General features: G+C 35.8%; 3 protein-coding genes across 5 annotated transcripts; 2 read left to right on the forward strand and 1 right to left on the reverse strand.

Moving 5' to 3' along the window:
• The first annotated feature begins 9,684 nt into the window (after positions 1-9,684).
• LOC140874900 (G-type lectin S-receptor-like serine/threonine-protein kinase At1g11330) lies at positions 9,685-12,403 on the forward strand. Of its 2 annotated transcripts, XR_012148256.1 has the most exons (7): positions 9,685-9,967; positions 10,083-10,974; positions 11,164-11,276; positions 11,334-11,506; positions 11,575-11,785; positions 11,943-12,157; positions 12,235-12,403. XR_012148256.1 is itself a non-coding variant. In XM_073278379.1 (4 exons), exons 2-4 carry the CDS (start codon positions 11,240-11,242, stop codon positions 11,773-11,775), a joined length of 411 nt encoding a protein of 136 aa, XP_073134480.1. In that variant the 5' UTR covers positions 9,685-10,974; positions 11,164-11,239; the 3' UTR covers positions 11,776-11,835. The 2 variants fall into 2 exon arrangements, 1 of the variants encoding a protein (XP_073134480.1); XM_073278379.1 differs by lacking the exons at positions 11,943-12,157; positions 12,235-12,403 and having other exon boundaries at positions 9,685-10,974; positions 11,575-11,835.
• Positions 9,995-11,240, forward strand: LOC140871649 (G-type lectin S-receptor-like serine/threonine-protein kinase SD1-13). The gene is made up of 4 exons (XM_073274260.1): positions 9,995-10,214; positions 10,470-10,595; positions 10,639-10,890; positions 11,164-11,240. The coding sequence occupies exons 1-4, from the start codon at positions 9,995-9,997 to the stop codon at positions 11,238-11,240; spliced, it is 675 nt and encodes a 224-aa protein (XP_073130361.1).
• An 851-nt stretch (positions 12,404-13,254) lies between the features above and the next one.
• On the reverse strand, positions 13,255-16,462 carry LOC140875601 (protein CIA1-like). Of its 2 annotated transcripts, XM_073279326.1 has the most exons (9): positions 15,650-16,462; positions 15,343-15,564; positions 15,151-15,215; positions 14,867-14,932; positions 14,634-14,708; positions 14,011-14,073; positions 13,806-13,881; positions 13,586-13,678; positions 13,255-13,471 (listed from the first exon to the last, which is right to left on the reverse strand). In XM_073279326.1, the coding sequence occupies exons 2-9, from the start codon at positions 15,451-15,453 to the stop codon at positions 13,397-13,399; spliced, it is 624 nt and encodes a 207-aa protein (XP_073135427.1). In that variant the 5' UTR covers positions 15,454-15,564; positions 15,650-16,462; the 3' UTR covers positions 13,255-13,396. The 2 variants fall into 2 exon arrangements, with proteins under 2 accessions (XP_073135427.1, XP_073135428.1); XM_073279327.1 differs by lacking the exon at positions 14,867-14,932.

Raw genomic sequence — 16,462 nt, forward strand, 5'->3', positions numbered from 1 at the left:
CCGCCTTAAAATTCCAATTGATTTACATGAACAGAGTTATTGTACAAATAAAAAAACAAAGTGGTCTTGCAGAATTGTTACGACAAACTCATTTAATTATATGAGATAAGACACCACTGGAAAAAAGGACAACGATTGAAGCAGTAGATAGAACTTTACAAGACATAACTGGAATTAATAAGTACTTTGGTGGAAAAATGGTAGTTCTTGGCGGGGATTTTACGTAGGTTTTTTCAGTAATTCCAAAAGCTACTGTCCAAGAAACCATCAATGCAAGTTTGGTGAAATCTTATTTATTTCCCAAGATGAAACAATTAACTTTGTCTGAGAACATGAGAGCAAGAACGGATTCAGCTTTTTGCAAATTTTTGCTTCGCATTGGTAATAGAACCGAAGTTTTCAGGTAATGTCAAAATTCCAGATGAGATGATCATAAAATTTGACAAAAATGGTGAATAGTCCTTAGAACAAAAATTGATCAATGAAATATTTCCTGAATTGAAAAAAAAAATAAGATTTGATTACTTATATTACTAATCGGGCAATTTTTGCATCAAAGAATGAGTACGTGGATCGTATAAATGAGAAAATTATTCAGACGTTTCCTGGAGAATCTCGAGAATTTACAAGTTTTGATGAGACTATTGATGATTATCAAAATTTCTAACCCCAAATTTTTAGATCCGTCAGATGGTTTGTGTAATGGGACTTGAATGGTTTGCAGATCATTTGAAAATAATGTTATTCATGCTGAGATCACTATTGGTCAACACATTGGCAAACAAGTATTCATTCCTAGAATTTCATTGTCTCATGCTGAAAATGAAGGATACCCTTTTCAGTTTCGAAGAAAACAATTTTCAATTCAACTTTGTTTTGCAATGAAATTAACAAAGCTCGAGGTCAAACAATACATATTGTAGGAGTATATTTGCCTCATCTTGTTTTTTTCCCATGGACACTTATATGTTGCATTATGTAGAGGCACTTCAAGAGAAACTAAAAATTGGGATTCTCATACCACCCCGAATTTTGTTACATGATTTATGTTCAATCATTGTGTTTAGTGTCACCAAATGCTTCAGGCAGTGTTTGTTAGGTCGGATTAAGGACAGATTATGAAATTGTCAGTTGTTTGACTCATTTTTACAATAATGGAGGATAACACCGGGTCTGTTGTTAAGTTTTGTTATGCAAAGGAAATAGCAGGAAAAGTAAACACACTTTCAAGAAGGTATTGAGAATCCCGATTTGTACAGTGTACAAGAAAAGATCATATAATTACAATTCTATCCCTTGCCCATTTTAAATACTATTTGGAAAAAGGACGAGGCAGAATAACAAGTGGATGTGTTGGTGGATTTTGACGCAGTCGGAGAGTGGTGAGGATTAGTTGCATCGGATTCGTGTTTTTTGGAACTTTCGACGACAGTGAAGAGTTTGTTTAAGAACGTGGAAAGCTTGCGGCCGGGAGAAATCGGATGCTTCACCTTCTTTAAGTCGGCATATATTTTCAGGGCTTTGGATTTGGTCTTCAAGAATCCACCTTCATGCTTGGGCTTCGGCTCTGATTGATGATCAGCTAAACTCTTCTCTCGCGACGATTTATCTAAAAATCTAGCCGATGATTTTCTTGAGTTCCTCATTTGTTCTTTGATATAATCATCACAAAGTTTTATTAGTATGTTATTCTTAAAAAAATCACTATTTAGTATAAATAATTAAAATTTGATATTTGGAACATTTACACATACTGACTAAGTCACTGCGAATTTTGCGACGTAATAAAACAAGGACAAAATCAATTAATAAAGTTAGGCTCCGTTTGGTGTCCATGATTAAGGAGTGATTGAGGAACGTGTCCCATGTTTGTCTCGAATTTCAAAATAGTAGGATATCTCTGGGCCCGGTACTATGTTGTGTTAGACCACGAAAAGGGAGAAAAAAGAATTTACAAATTCAATATGATATTTTGAAAACAAAAAAAAATATTGTGTTTTTGGGTTACAAATAATAGCATAATTTTTTTTCTTTCTAATATAGTGTGTGACACGATCAGTTCGAGGGTGAGTGAAACTGATTTCTCAATAGTTTGAATGCTAATTTTCCAAATTGATGGCACTGTAACAGTTGACCCCCGAATCTTCTAAATTGTGTCAAGTTGAGGTTGGATAACTGAACTGTTTCTTTCTCGCGTGTCGATGTTAATTGACAAACAAATATTATATATGGGTGAAATGATGCCAAATAACAAATAAAACTTATCATTGAATGGTTTGATTGGAGTGAGTGAGTGAAAGTGCTCGAGTGAAAGTAAAAGAACACAAAAATTTGTTTCTGAATGTTAAGAGCAAAATCTCCTATCACCCCTTCTTTTATCTCATAATGATTCATTCTAGAAGACTTTTATTATTATAATACTTTGCAACAGTCCACTCCAAGACTAGAACTTACACTCAATTGCCTATCTAAAAACTCAGCTCTCGACTGACTCTTGTTATAATGAGGTTTGCAGCACCTAACTGATAAAAAAATACAACACTTATATTATCATTCAATACTTAAGCTCAATATGATCCTAACTGAAATGATGTACTGATATGCTTGCTTGTGTTATTAGGCTCTTTGATATATTCTTTGAAGTAAGCTTTAGCTCCTCGACTGAATGTTTGTGGGTAAAATGAAAGTGTTCAGTTTATCTCTGATAGCTTGAATATATGTGTGAGTTATTTTAGAGCTGGATGCTTTTTCAACCACCCCTTTATATGTATTTATACTTGGCGGAAAACGGCTCTTTCAAATTCAAATTGAGTTCGTTAACTTGTCTTTTCCTCGTACATCTTCTGACATGGTAGTATATTGTTGTACTCTGGCTTTGCGGCGTTAGCTATGTACAAAAAATCTATCCACAAGAGTTATAGTAATTCAGTCTTGATCACGCTGTCTCTTGGATGATTTAGTCTTATTGTAGTGACCATACCCGTATCCACTATCTAATCAAAGTTAATTAACGCATGCAATAAAATATTAAAAGCGTACAAAGCGAATAATCAAAATACAATAAATCCAATTGGCAGAATACAACCGACTATAACAAAAGTGTATAAATATCATTATACAACCAAATCGAAGGTTCAGGGTAAACAAATCCATACCCTCTAAAACCTCACACTTTCGGATCCTCAATCCTGCTGAGAGCCGCCAGGACCATCCAGCCTTAAACCTGCCCCGCCACAAGGTAAACCACAATACCCAAACACAGGGGCATGAGCGACAACGCTCAATACATAATCAATGATATATGCACAAATATGCGCACCCATATGATTTAAAATCACAGGTAAAATTCTTGCTCATGGCGCCAGGAATATACAGTACCGGCTAGGGAGCGACTCCGCGGGGTATCCGTATATTCTATATCAGGGCTGAGCCAACCCCATCCTGACCCGAATCCAAAACAGGATACAAGTCCCATATGAAAACTGTCATACCTGACTCGAGTCCAAAATGAGATCACTGTTCCCTATGGAGACTGCCAATGACTCACATCTCTCAAGATGCAGTCACACGTAAAATCATGCATGTGTTAAGGTGATAAAATATGCTAAAACATGATAAAACATATAACACATACTCATGCAATATATATGCAAATATATAATGACGACTATCTCGGTCAGTACTTACGTACCTCTAACACTGCTGGTCAAAACCTAGCTCCGCAGGTCGAGACTCCAAGCCTACTAGTCCAGTCTACTGCTACTACAATGCAATTATCCATGCATCAATAATTAAGCTCTAAAAGCCTTAACTAAATGATTATATACTCCTAAATATTTTTAGGAAGCCAAAGCTATACTTGCGTCCGTCGTCAGCCCTATGTTGTCGCTTGCCTCAAAACTAGGTCACAGCTCCGCTACGACGTCTGGATCGCTAAGCCACTTCCGAATTTCCTATAGGATGCCTAGATCTCCCTAGATTTGAGTTAGAAGACCTAGGAATCGAGAGAGGAGAGAGGATTTTGGTGCGCCTCTAATGAAGTCTCGGCCCTCATATTATGAGTGATGTCACCAATGACGTAATATTTCAGGACAAATGGCTTGCTACTGTTCGGGCCATCCAATCGGTCTTCGGATTGTTCGAACTCCTCGGGCCTCCGATCCTTGGATCCGGTACGTTCGGGTCCTTTGAACTCTAGTTCGGAGCGTCTGAACCTCCCATGTAGTGACCCAACATGGAATCACCTACTAACTGGCAACTAATAGCATGCATTAAACTTAATACAACAAAATATTTAACAGAGTAAAACGTACGGAAACATAACCATCAATTACATATCAGCTTAGTAAAATAAATTCAGGCTTAATATTGCAGTGATACAACCATATCAAAAACTTAAAAGTAAACATTATACAGCTATATCGAATCCTGCTGTATAATTAACTCCTCAAGGCTCCTGCTCCATAGTCCTGCCTTGAACTACCAGCTCCGTCCATCCTGCGACCTGCCCCGTGGAATAGGGTATTCAAGATAACAACTAGGACGTGAGCGCTAACGCCCAGTACATAGACATGAGTAAACATATGTATATAATGCATGCAACATGATGACTGATAAAGGGGTCATCTGGAAAGTCATGCTCAGTACCGGTGCCACATGAGTGCTGCCACCGCGTGGATCAACCTCTAGGTGCAACCACACTCATCTAGTACACTAGAGTAGTCAGACATAAATGTCCCCGCCGTCGCGGTACTCTCAGTGACAGACTATCGAGTATAGAGCTGAGCGGCTCTATAATCAGGTATATCAAGGTATAGGCTCAACGTGTATATGCACATGACATATGAGTATAGAAAGCGGTAAATCATATATCATGCCATATAATAATGCCAAATAAATGCAACATATAAACATGTATACTCGCTGGCAATCTCAGTCAATGTGTATGTACCTCTAGCTAGTTCAAGTATAGTGTAGTAACCCAGAAATTATTTTAAGATAATAATATGTTAAACATTATTAAGGGTTAGTAATTAACCAATTCCGAGGTTTAGTTGGATTTTAGAATTCAGAATTGAAATTTCATTTTCTGAGCCAGTTCGGACGATCCGAAGAAGACTTCGGACGACCCAAAATCGACTACCGGGGGCTCCAAAGGTGAGCTTGTTGACTTCGGAGTTAAGGCACGTTCGGACGATCCAAAGAGGACTTCGGACTGCCCGAACTCCCTTGTGCCAAGCAAGCAGGATTACTCAGCATGGTGTTTTGACAAGTGTCAGATTTAGGCCACTTCGGACGACCAGAAGAGACGATCGGACGGTCCGAACTCGACGTGTCTTGCATGCAGACAGTGAGTTGGATCGGACGATCCGAACTCAGCTTCGGAGGATCCGAACTCGTCCGGAAATTTTCCTATAAATAGGGCTCGTTCGATTTCATTTTGAAATATGAATTTTTGAGTTTCCTTCTTCAGTTATATAGTGTGAATTATACACTTGAGGGCCCTATCGGTTATATTAGAGGTTCTGGAATAACCAAGTTGTGGTTATAGTCATCTGAGACTAGCGTCTCCAAAGGGCTATCTACGGACGAAGGTATGGTCCGGGAATCTATTTAAGTTTTGGGAGTACTTATTAGCTTAGTTAAGGCTTATAGAATTTGTGTAGTGATACGGTGAATTTTTGAATATAGGCTTGGAACCTAGGATCTATACTTGAACTAGCCTAGAGGTACGTACACATTGACTGAGATTGCCAGCGAGTATACATGTTTATATGTTGAATTTATTTGGCATTATTATATGGCATGATGTATGATTTACCGCTTTCTATACTCATATGTCATGTGCATATACACGTTGAGCCTATACCTTGTTATACCTGATTATAGAGCCGCTCAGCTCTATACTCGATAGTCTGTCACTGAGAGTACCGCGATGGAGGGGGCATTTATGTCTGTCTACTCTGGTGTACTAGACGAGTGTGGTTGCACCCAAAGGTTGATCCGTGCGGTGGCAGCACTCATGTGGCGCCGATACTGAGCATGAATTTTCAGATGACCCTTTACCAATCATCATGTTGCATGCATTATATACATATGTTTACTCATGTCTATGTACTGGGCGTTAGCGCTCACGTCCTAATCGTTATCTTGGACACCCTATTTCATGGGGCAGGTCGCAGGATGAACGGAGCTGGTAGTTCAAGGCAGGACTAGGGAGCAGGAGCCTTGAGGAGTTTATTATACAGCAGGATTTGATATAGCTGTATAATATTTTATTTTTAAGAATTTCGATATGGTTGTATCATTATAGATTTAAGCCTGGATTATATTACTAAGCTGATATGTAAATTTTGGTTATGTTTTCGCACGTTTTTACTCTGTTAAGTATTTTGCTGTATTAAGTTTAATGCATGCTATTAGTTGCCAGTTAGTAGGTGATTCCATGTATGGTCACTACATATAGTTGGATCCTAGGTTCCAAGCCTATATTCAAAAGTTCACCGTATCACTACACAATTTCTATAAGCCTTAACTAAGCTAATAAGTACTCCCAAAACTTAAATAGATCCCCGGACCATACCTTCGTCCGTAGATAGCCCTTTGGAGTCGCTAGTCCCGGATGACTATAACCACAACTTGGTTATTCCAGAACTTCTATTATAACTAGGGGTGCAAACGAACCGAATCGAGCCGAATAATAGTAAAATTTTAAGGCTCGAATTCGGCTCGATAAGAGTATATTCGAGTTCGAGCTCGATTCGAAATTCGATAATTTCAAATATTTTGGCTCGAGTTCGGCTCGAAATGAAGTTCGAGTTCGAGTTCGGTTCGAAATATTCGAACCTATTCGTGAACTATTCGGATATTATGATTCAAAAATCTCGAAATATTCGAAAAAGTTCGAAATGTATATATATTTATTATATAATTATATTATATTAATTAAATATTAAGGCTCGCGAACTATTCGCGAACTATGGAACAGAGTAATTTTGGCTCGAGCTCGGCTCGAAAAAAAGTTTGAACATGTTCGAATTTGGCTCGAGTTCGATAAGCTCGAATACGAATCAAATATTTATCGAGCGGGCTCGTAAATCTCACGAACAGGTTCGGTTCGTTTGCACCTCTAATTATAACCGATAGGGCCCTCAAGTGTATAACTCACACTATATAACTGAAGAAGGAAACTCGGGAATTCGTAATTCAAAAATGAATCTGAAAGCCCCTATTTATAGGAAAATTTTCGGACGAGTTCGGGCCCTCCGAACTGGGGTTCGGATCGTCCGATCCAACTCAATGCATGCATGCAAGCCACGTCGGGTTCGGATCGTCCGAACTTCTCTACGTCCGACACTTGTCAAAATCCATGGCTGAGTAATCCTGCTTGCATGGCATGAGGCAGTTCGGGCCGTCCGATCCTTAGTTCGGATCGTCCGAACTTGCCTTAACTCCGAAGTCAACAAGCTCACCTTCGGAGCCCCCGGTGTGTTGAGTTCGGGCCGTCCGAAGTCCTCTTCGGCCCGTCCGAACTGGCTCAGAAAATGAAAATCCAATTCTTGATTCTGAAGTCCGATTAAGCCCTGGAATTGGTTTATTACCAACCCTTAATCATGTTTACCATATTATTATCTTAAAATGGAATCTGGGTTACTACATTCTAAATCACACCCATCATTTTCAAGTGTCTTGGATCCATTTATGAACTCCTTAGAGTCTTTTGGAAACTCCTTAATCATGTTTTACTAGTTTTAAACATGATCACATGATTAATCACTCATTAATCATTAAATCTGAATATGGGTCACTACACTTATCAATCATTCAACTTGGGTAAATTGGTTTGACACTGTTAAAACTTTTTGGTGCACTTGTAGTATCAATTTAGTTTAGCTTTCTAAACTGAATACATTTTATCAAGTGTACTTAGTTTGATTTGATTTGACTACTTGATGATTTCATTTGACTTTGATCAAACTTAACTGGGTTTACTTCATGCTGTTTTTTTTACTATAATTTACTTTAAAGATTAAGTACAAATATAAATAAAATAACATAAGTAAAAATTAAAAAAATATATAAAAAATTTAAATACTATTCTGTGTTATTTAATAAGTTTAATTATCATTCTAAATTTTATCATTTTAAAGATTTTTTTAGTTTTCTTTCATTTTAAATAAATGCATGAAGTAGATTATTGATAACTTATAATCACTTTTAAATTATAAAGATTTCATTTTTATTCATACATTTATGATTATTAGTCTATAGCTTAATATTCTTGATAGTTTTAAAGTAGATGAAAAAGGTTAATGTAAAAATGATTTAATTTTATCATATCTCTTTGTTTTCTTTTAAAAAAAAAAAGTTGTCTGTTGTTGCGGAGGTTAGACAGTACCCTATCCGTTTATTCCAAAATAAGAAAAAAAAATATAATAGAGGGGAATTAGTATATAATAAAACCAATGACATAGATTAAAGTTGTATTGAAAAGTTAATAGGGTCAAAAATATAATATATAATTGTTTTATTCATAAATATTTCACTTGATAATTTTTATTTTTTTAGTGTTAGTTTGTTTACAAATATACTACATTATTTTAATAAAATTTCTTTAAAATAATGATTTAATTATAAATTATTAGTAACTGTTAATTAATATGTTAACTTTTAATTATATTAATTATCATATTAAATTATTATTATATTTTCCCATTCTAAAATTTATCGTTTTAAAAAGTGTTTTGTTTATTTTTTTTACCAATTAAAAACTTTATGTAACAAATGTAATATTCATAACTAATAATCATTTTAAAGTTATATAGATTTATTATTACACATGTCTTTATATCCTTATAAGTTCATGACTTAAATTATCATTAGTATTTAAATTGGATTGAAAATGTTAGTGTAAAAATAGTTTAAATTGGATTGAAAGTGTTAGTGTAAAAATAATTTTTTATATATCTCCTTATCATATCATGTTATGTATATTTACTGAGTCAATTAATTGAAACTATAATTAAAATTTAAGTAGGATAAAATAATTTTAATATATAAATGATTATTCATATATGCTCACCATATTACATATATATAAATTTATTTTTATAGAACATTCGTCTTTTGATTTTATGATTTATTCACTCATACGTTGTATTATATTATATATAATAAAACAATTGACGTAGAATACTATTGAATTTTTTTTTGGATGGTAAAATACTATTAAAACGTTAATAAGGTTAAATATATAAGACATACTACATCTAAATGTTTCATTTGATTTTTTATCATTTATTTTTTAGTATTCATTTATTTACAAATATACTACAATAATTTAATAAATTCTGATTAAAAAACTAGTTAATTATAAAATATGTATAGATGTATAATTCTTCTATATAATAAAATAGTATTTTATCGTATTGTATACAAAAAACACAATATTTATCGATATAATTTTCTAATTCATATTTAAACAATTATAAATAAATTTAATTAAATATTAATTACGATATAACACGTGCGTTTCTGTATGCTGTTTTTTTTTTCCCCGGAATATAATAAAGATAATTAATGAGACAATGGACCACGTATACGCCAATCCTATGCTGTCTTTCTCCATGAATTTTCTCCTATGTCCGGCTATAGCCTCCAAACTTCAATCACAGAGAAGAAAAGTTTACAAAGAATTAGACGAAACTGTTTTGCCTTTAATTGAAAAGGTTCTCCACCAATGATGATTCAGAATTGTATGTGTTAGTTGAATACATAATAGCAGAAAAAGTTGAAGTTTCATGGGTTTCAAGCTTCAAGTACTCTTCTTCTCCATATTTTCTTGTTTCTTCCTCAAATTATGTTCGGCCATGGATACCATAAGTGCCAACCAATCCATTCGAGACCCAGGCACTTTGGTTTAAAATGGGCAGAAATTCAAGTTTGGTTTTTTCACCCCAGTTAATAGGTACTTGTCGGTATATATGTTGGTATAATGTACAATATTCCAGTGCTGACTGTGATATGGGTGGCTAATAGAGAGAATCCTCTGAATGATGCTAATGGAACTTTGCTTATTTTAGGAGATGGGAATCTTGTGATCTTGAATGGGCAAAAGCAGATGCTATGGTCATCAAATGTTTCGAAGTCGATCCCGAATTCAAGTGCTCGGCTCTTGGATACAGGGAATCTGGTGTTACAAGATAACTCAAATGGTAAAATTGTTTGGGAGAGTTTCCTACATGCTTCCGATTCTTTTGTGGGAGAATATGAAACTGTTTACTGATTTAACTACGAACAAGAAAAACATTTTGACTTCATTGGCGAAGCGGCCCCTGGGATGGTCAAATGTTCATCGGAATACCCCTGATGAAATCTATTCATCAGGCTGCCCTCGAACTTGTTAATGATAACCCTGGAACTGCATCTATATACTTTTAAGTATTTTAGTTTGTCCATTTTGTATATAGAATTGAATGCATCCGGGGCTTTACATCACAAGTTGTGGGATGATAAAACAGGAGATTGGACGCTAACATGGTCCTCTATGTCATCCGAATGTGATGTCTATGCAGAGTGTGGGCTTTTTGGAAGCTGTAATGCTCAGGATAAACCTATATATATGCTTGTGTTTACCAGGCTTCGAGCCGAAAAATGACAGGGAATGGAGTGGGGGAAATTGGACCAGTGGCTGCTTGAGAAGGGCTCCACTCAAGTGTGGAAAGAACTCCTCTGTGGGGGAAATGGGAAAAGAAGATGGTTTTTTTATGCTGGAAACGGTGAAAGTGCCAGATCGTTTGAGTTGGCTTCCTAGTTTAGAACCAGAATGCCGGAGCAAATGCTTGCATAATTGTTCTTGTTTAGCTTATGCATATCATGATGGCATTGGGTGTATGCAATATTTGGACTGAAAGCTTAATCAGTTTTCAACTGGTGGCGCAGACTTGTATATTCGACTAGCAGATTCGGAAATAGGTGTGAATTCTCCTCTTGCTAGAAAAGACTTCATTTTTGCATCCATCAATTCAGCTTATTGCCTGGGAATATTAAGCTCTAAGCATACTTGGTTTGGAAACTCAATTTTCTCTATACGTTCCGTTCTCTCTCACTTATAGATGAACTCAAAAAAGTTTGTTCCGTTCTCTCTCACTTAAACTTTTGCAGGTAACATTAAGAAGAAAGGCCGCAGAGCAATTATTGCAGAATGCAGCTGCAGTACTAGTTCCAGTTTTGATAATTAATGTTCCTCTGTGCATACTTTCTGTGGAAGTATAGAGGTACTTAAATAATTTAAACTACATATATCGAGTTGTTGGTCACTCACATTATAGCAGGACGCAAGCAAAGTGCAATCCGAGGTGCGGAAATGGATCCACTCAACTACAATGTGTATGGAGTTAAGCTGGAGGAGTTGCCATTTGTTGAATTCGAGACACTTTCAAAAGCGACAGACATCTTTGATCTACGCAACAAGAGAGGACAGGGTGGCTTTGGTCCAGTCTACAAAGTATATAAACTTTGAAGTTTTTATAATGTGTTGATGATCAAGTGATTAAATAGTTGGTTGGTGTACAGGGGATGTTAGCAAATGGACAAGCAATCGCAGTCAAAAGGCTTGCGAGATCCTCCAATCAAGGGTTGAAGGAGTTGATGAACGAGGTTGAGGTGATCTCTAAGCTTCAGCACCGGAATCTTGTTAGAGTCCTTGGTTGCTGTGTGGAGCGTGAAGAAAATATGCTTGTTTATGAATACATGCCCAATGGAAGCTTGGATTGATATCTCTTTGGTGAGTATTTGATGCATAGTTTTTATCTGGTGCTACATTATCACTTACTGAATATTCCTCACAAGTCGAATGAGCACATAATTGATGTGTAAACAATAAGATTCTTCTTCTCTTGTATAGTGTTTTCTTAAATCTTGGACATGATTCAAACTTGCAGACTCGCATAGAAAAGGGTTTCTTAATCAAGGGAATCTGTCGAGGTCTTCTTTACCTTCATAGAGACTCGAGGCTGAGAATCATTCATAGAGATCTAAAATCTAGTAACATCTTATTGGATGAAGAGTTGACCTCCAAAATATCTGATTTCTGAATGGCGAGAATTTTTTGCGGAAAAGAAGATCAAGCCAACACATCAAGGGTTGTTGGAACATAGTGAGCATTTACAGCTTCATTCCAACATCATTTATTATGTGCTCGATTCTATCTTATACTGAATTACCGTTACGCAGTGGCTCATGGGCCCTTGAATATGCATTGCATGGAAGAATCTCAGAAAAATCAGACGTCTATAACTTTGGAGTTCTGTTGCTAGAGATTGTAAGTGGGAGAACAAATGCTAGCTTCCAACATGATGTGCAAACCCCCAGTCTAATAGGAGGTTTAGTACATGTCACCCACAGGGTACCCTGCGGGTGATGTGTAATCCTATGATTGGTCAAAATTAGTGGGTTACACGTGAGGCCCACATATTTTAACCAATCATGAGCCGTCACATCACAAGCAGGGCACTATCCTGCGGGTAGCATCTACTCAACCCTAATAGGATATGTAAGGTTTTTTTTTAAAAAAAAAAAATTAATAATTCGAGAATTCAATTGGATAAAAAAAAAATTTTAATGTCACATTAGTATATCAAGTGTATATTTTTTTCCAAGAGAGGTAAAGTGTATAATTTTCTTTGGTAACGTAACTACAAAATTTTAGTTCAAACAGGCCCAATATTTCTACAGTTCTATCTATGCTTCGTAATGAGATTGCAGAGCTTCCTCGTCCAAGGCAACCTGCATTTACTTTGAATCAAAGGTTTTCAGAAATTGAAAAGACTACACTCAAATATTCTTCCAACGATATCTCCTCGAATATAATCGAAGGCCGGTAAATATTGCCATTGGAACTCTCAATCACTATACATTATAAAGTCTGATCAATTATTGTTGAAAATCTAGCTTGGTGTTTATGTGCTAGTGAAGAAACATTGCATGTCATGATTCCTATATTTTGAAGAACTTTTTTTTTTGGGAAACAAATATTTTGAAGAACTTATTTCTACTACTATATAATATCTTTCATGTAGATTTTCTAAATTGGATTGTTTAAAATTATATGTTATTTCTCTTTGTCCTATATTGGTACACATCATTATCAGGGTGTCTTTAGCATTTCTTGTCTGCCTATATGCAAGCTTGCTGTTAATACTTTTGAGCACAAAGTTTGCATGTAAAAGAAAAACAAAAGGCACCAACAAACTATTTAGTCAAAAACCAGGTTAAAGCTGTGTATCAAATCAGAAAGCAAGGTATGCAACTTCTCAGAGTTGCCAATATTTCTACAATGGCTCAACAGAATTCACAGTAGCGAAGGAAAATCATCATCTAACCAGCCCAGCCCAGTTCAAACTTGTAAGGAGGCCAATTCCCATATCTTGATTGTTCCGTCGTCACTCGCGGAGGCAAGACGCGAGTTATCCTGTATTTGTCGAAGCAAAACAAGGTTTAAGATAGTTGAGTTTGCGAAATATAAAAAAAAAGCATGATATCAAGGTTCATTACATCATTATATATATTACTATAACACTTTAACCTGGGAACACCATTGAATTGAGTTAATAGCCTTCTCATGAGCATGGTTCTTCTTTAGTAGCAATTTGTATGGAGATTCAATATTATCAGAGTACTGTAATAATATCGAGAAAAAAGTTTGAAGTATTGTAAAGAAATTGGAAGAGGTATAAACACTACCAAGCCCAACTAATGTAATCGCATTTATAAAACACATAATTGCATTTATAGAATATATATACCAATTTTTCTCCATTCTCAATAAAGAAACACATAACTCCGTCAGCTGCCGCGGTGCAAATTTTTTCCTCCCCCTCTCTGAAACATTCACCTCTCAAAATGAGATCAGGCATTTCCACTAAACTCGATTATTTGAAATGACAAAGTTGGCTCGGCAAAAAAAAAAAAAAAAAGGAAGACCGATAACGGTAAATGAAATTTTGCTACCTCGACCAAAGGACAGAATTAATATGTTGATCATGATAACCAGTGAGAGAACCTAAATGTATCCTGACAAAATGTTAAAAAAAAATATGAAACCAAGATGTATATAAACTGATAAAAACTCAGAACACCAGACTACATAATTTCAAAGAATGCTTTTGAAAATGTGTGGACTTTTTCTACTATTATTTTTCATTAGATCGATAATCAAAATATAGCATCATGAGAAGCTAAACAAATTTAATTCTATGTAATTGCAACAAAAAATCACAAGCAACTCATACATATGCATATTGAATAACTGTAACTGTAAGTAATGAAGAGAGTAATATCAATCGATGACACAAAATAGTTACCAAATAAAATTAATACATACAATCACTGACACATGCATTATGCTAATAACATGTCACGTTCGAACTGATCGAGGATTGAAAATTTTTAGAAGTTGAAGCTAGTTTGTTACCTTCGAAATAAGTGTTAAAGTCGAGACTTGAATTTAGTAAAAACGATCCATGCCAAGAAGGAAAAAGATGAGCCTTGAGAGCAAAATGAAAGGCCATCTAAAGCATGCAGTTGTGCAGGAGCAGGATCAAATTAAACACATATGGAGAAGCATTGCTTACCCATTTAGGAAATGTTTTCCTCCATACTGCATCCCATCAATGTCAAGACTCCATATAGTGATGGTTCCATTATCACTGAAGAATCAATATTATTGCATTATAACTTCTAGGATACCAACTATTAATTTTGTACTCAAAGTATACTTATAAGGCACAACTAACACGCTGTCACTTATATTATCATGAATTGGATATTTAAACATAGTAACGTGGAAAAAAAAATCCATTCATACCTACATGTGACGACTTTGTTTCCCCTGCCATTAAAAGCTAAGGCCCAGATTTTATGACCGTGCACACTAAAAGATAAAAACAGTTTACCAGATTTTTAAAAAATATTACACAAATTTAAACTAACGTTCAGGTAAATACCAAGACCATTTGGAATTAATACACCACTTACAAGTTCTTTCATGCAATTCAGGATAATAAACCACATGAGTTAATTTGCTATGAATATGAATCTGCAATGACTTTGTTTTAAACATAGAAACTAGAAAGCAGGTTCTGAAATTACCCGTCACTTTCACCTAAAGTTTGTATACATTCCCAATTGAGCATACTGGCATCCGGAACCCAAATCTACAGCAGTTGTATAAGTCTATCAGCCAATGTTGATCATAAATGTGGACTAAACAGAAAGAAAACTAATTTTCAAGCGGTCATTTACAAATATTTTCAGATAATTCAAATAATTAACTATTTTTACCTTGATAGTATTGTCAAAGCCACATGCAAATATAATGTGCTTGCATGGATGCCACTGAACCAGTTGGGTGTATCCTTGAGTATCTTCTATGCTTGATAATTTGAAAAACATTTCAAGTTCATTGGCGATCTTCCATATCAGAATAGTATTTTTCTCCGGGTGACAAGTAGCAATCACATCACCGCATCCATTTATAGACACACTCACCGGTTGTTTAAACCGCTGGATGTAAGTTTAGGGTTTAGGATTTTAGCATAGATTAAAATAATAAGACCAAACATTTTTAATTGATATAGAATTAAAATACCTGAAACTCATTGATGACAGTGAATATTCCCGTACGCTTCCAAATCGATCCATCAATACTCGACGTTACCAGTATAGTTCCAAATGCCGCCCAGGCACACCATGTGATAGTCGAAGTCTTCACTCAATTGCAAGAATCAAGTACTATGAAAGTATATTATCCTTCATCTACTATCTTATACGATCGACTCTACAATGAATTGTAATATACGATGGAACTTCATTCATCACCTTGCACTGGAAAGAGCCCGTGGTGGCATCCTGCTCCCAGATAATGGCCTTGTCTGCGCCACATGATGCGAACATGGCCGGGATTCCGTGAACTCCAGAGTCTGGATTCCATGATAAGCACCAGACGACACCAGTGTGGGCGCGACAAGTTTCGATTTCTCGCAAAGTGGCATCGCCGGATCCAACTGATACCTTTACCCAATCGGGATCGAAATCCATGTAGATCTCTGAAGAATTCAGGAACACGATAATGGAAATATTCGGAGAACGGGAACTGGGAGCTAGCTGAAGATGAAGCGAATTGGAAATGGGTAACCGCTGCGTTCTTTTTATATGCGAGTGATTGAGCCAGGTGTCGGATTACAATTGGTTGAACCATGGTTAGCAAAAACGGGAACGGCCACCGCCGGGCCAAAGTTCTGGACTAAAATTCTGGCTACTTTGTAAATTGTAATGCCCTTCTTCGATGTATAACGGCACGGAACGGAATAGATCGGCGGAACGGAACGGGTTTTATGCGATTTTTTGAAATTTTATGTGGGATATGATTTTGAATTAGGTTGTGGAAAAGCTGGAAAGAGTG

Source organism: Henckelia pumila, chromosome 1 (assembly GCF_033568475.1).
Source record: "Henckelia pumila isolate YLH828 chromosome 1, ASM3356847v2, whole genome shotgun sequence".
Taxonomy (NCBI): domain Eukaryota; kingdom Viridiplantae; phylum Streptophyta; class Magnoliopsida; order Lamiales; family Gesneriaceae; genus Henckelia; species Henckelia pumila.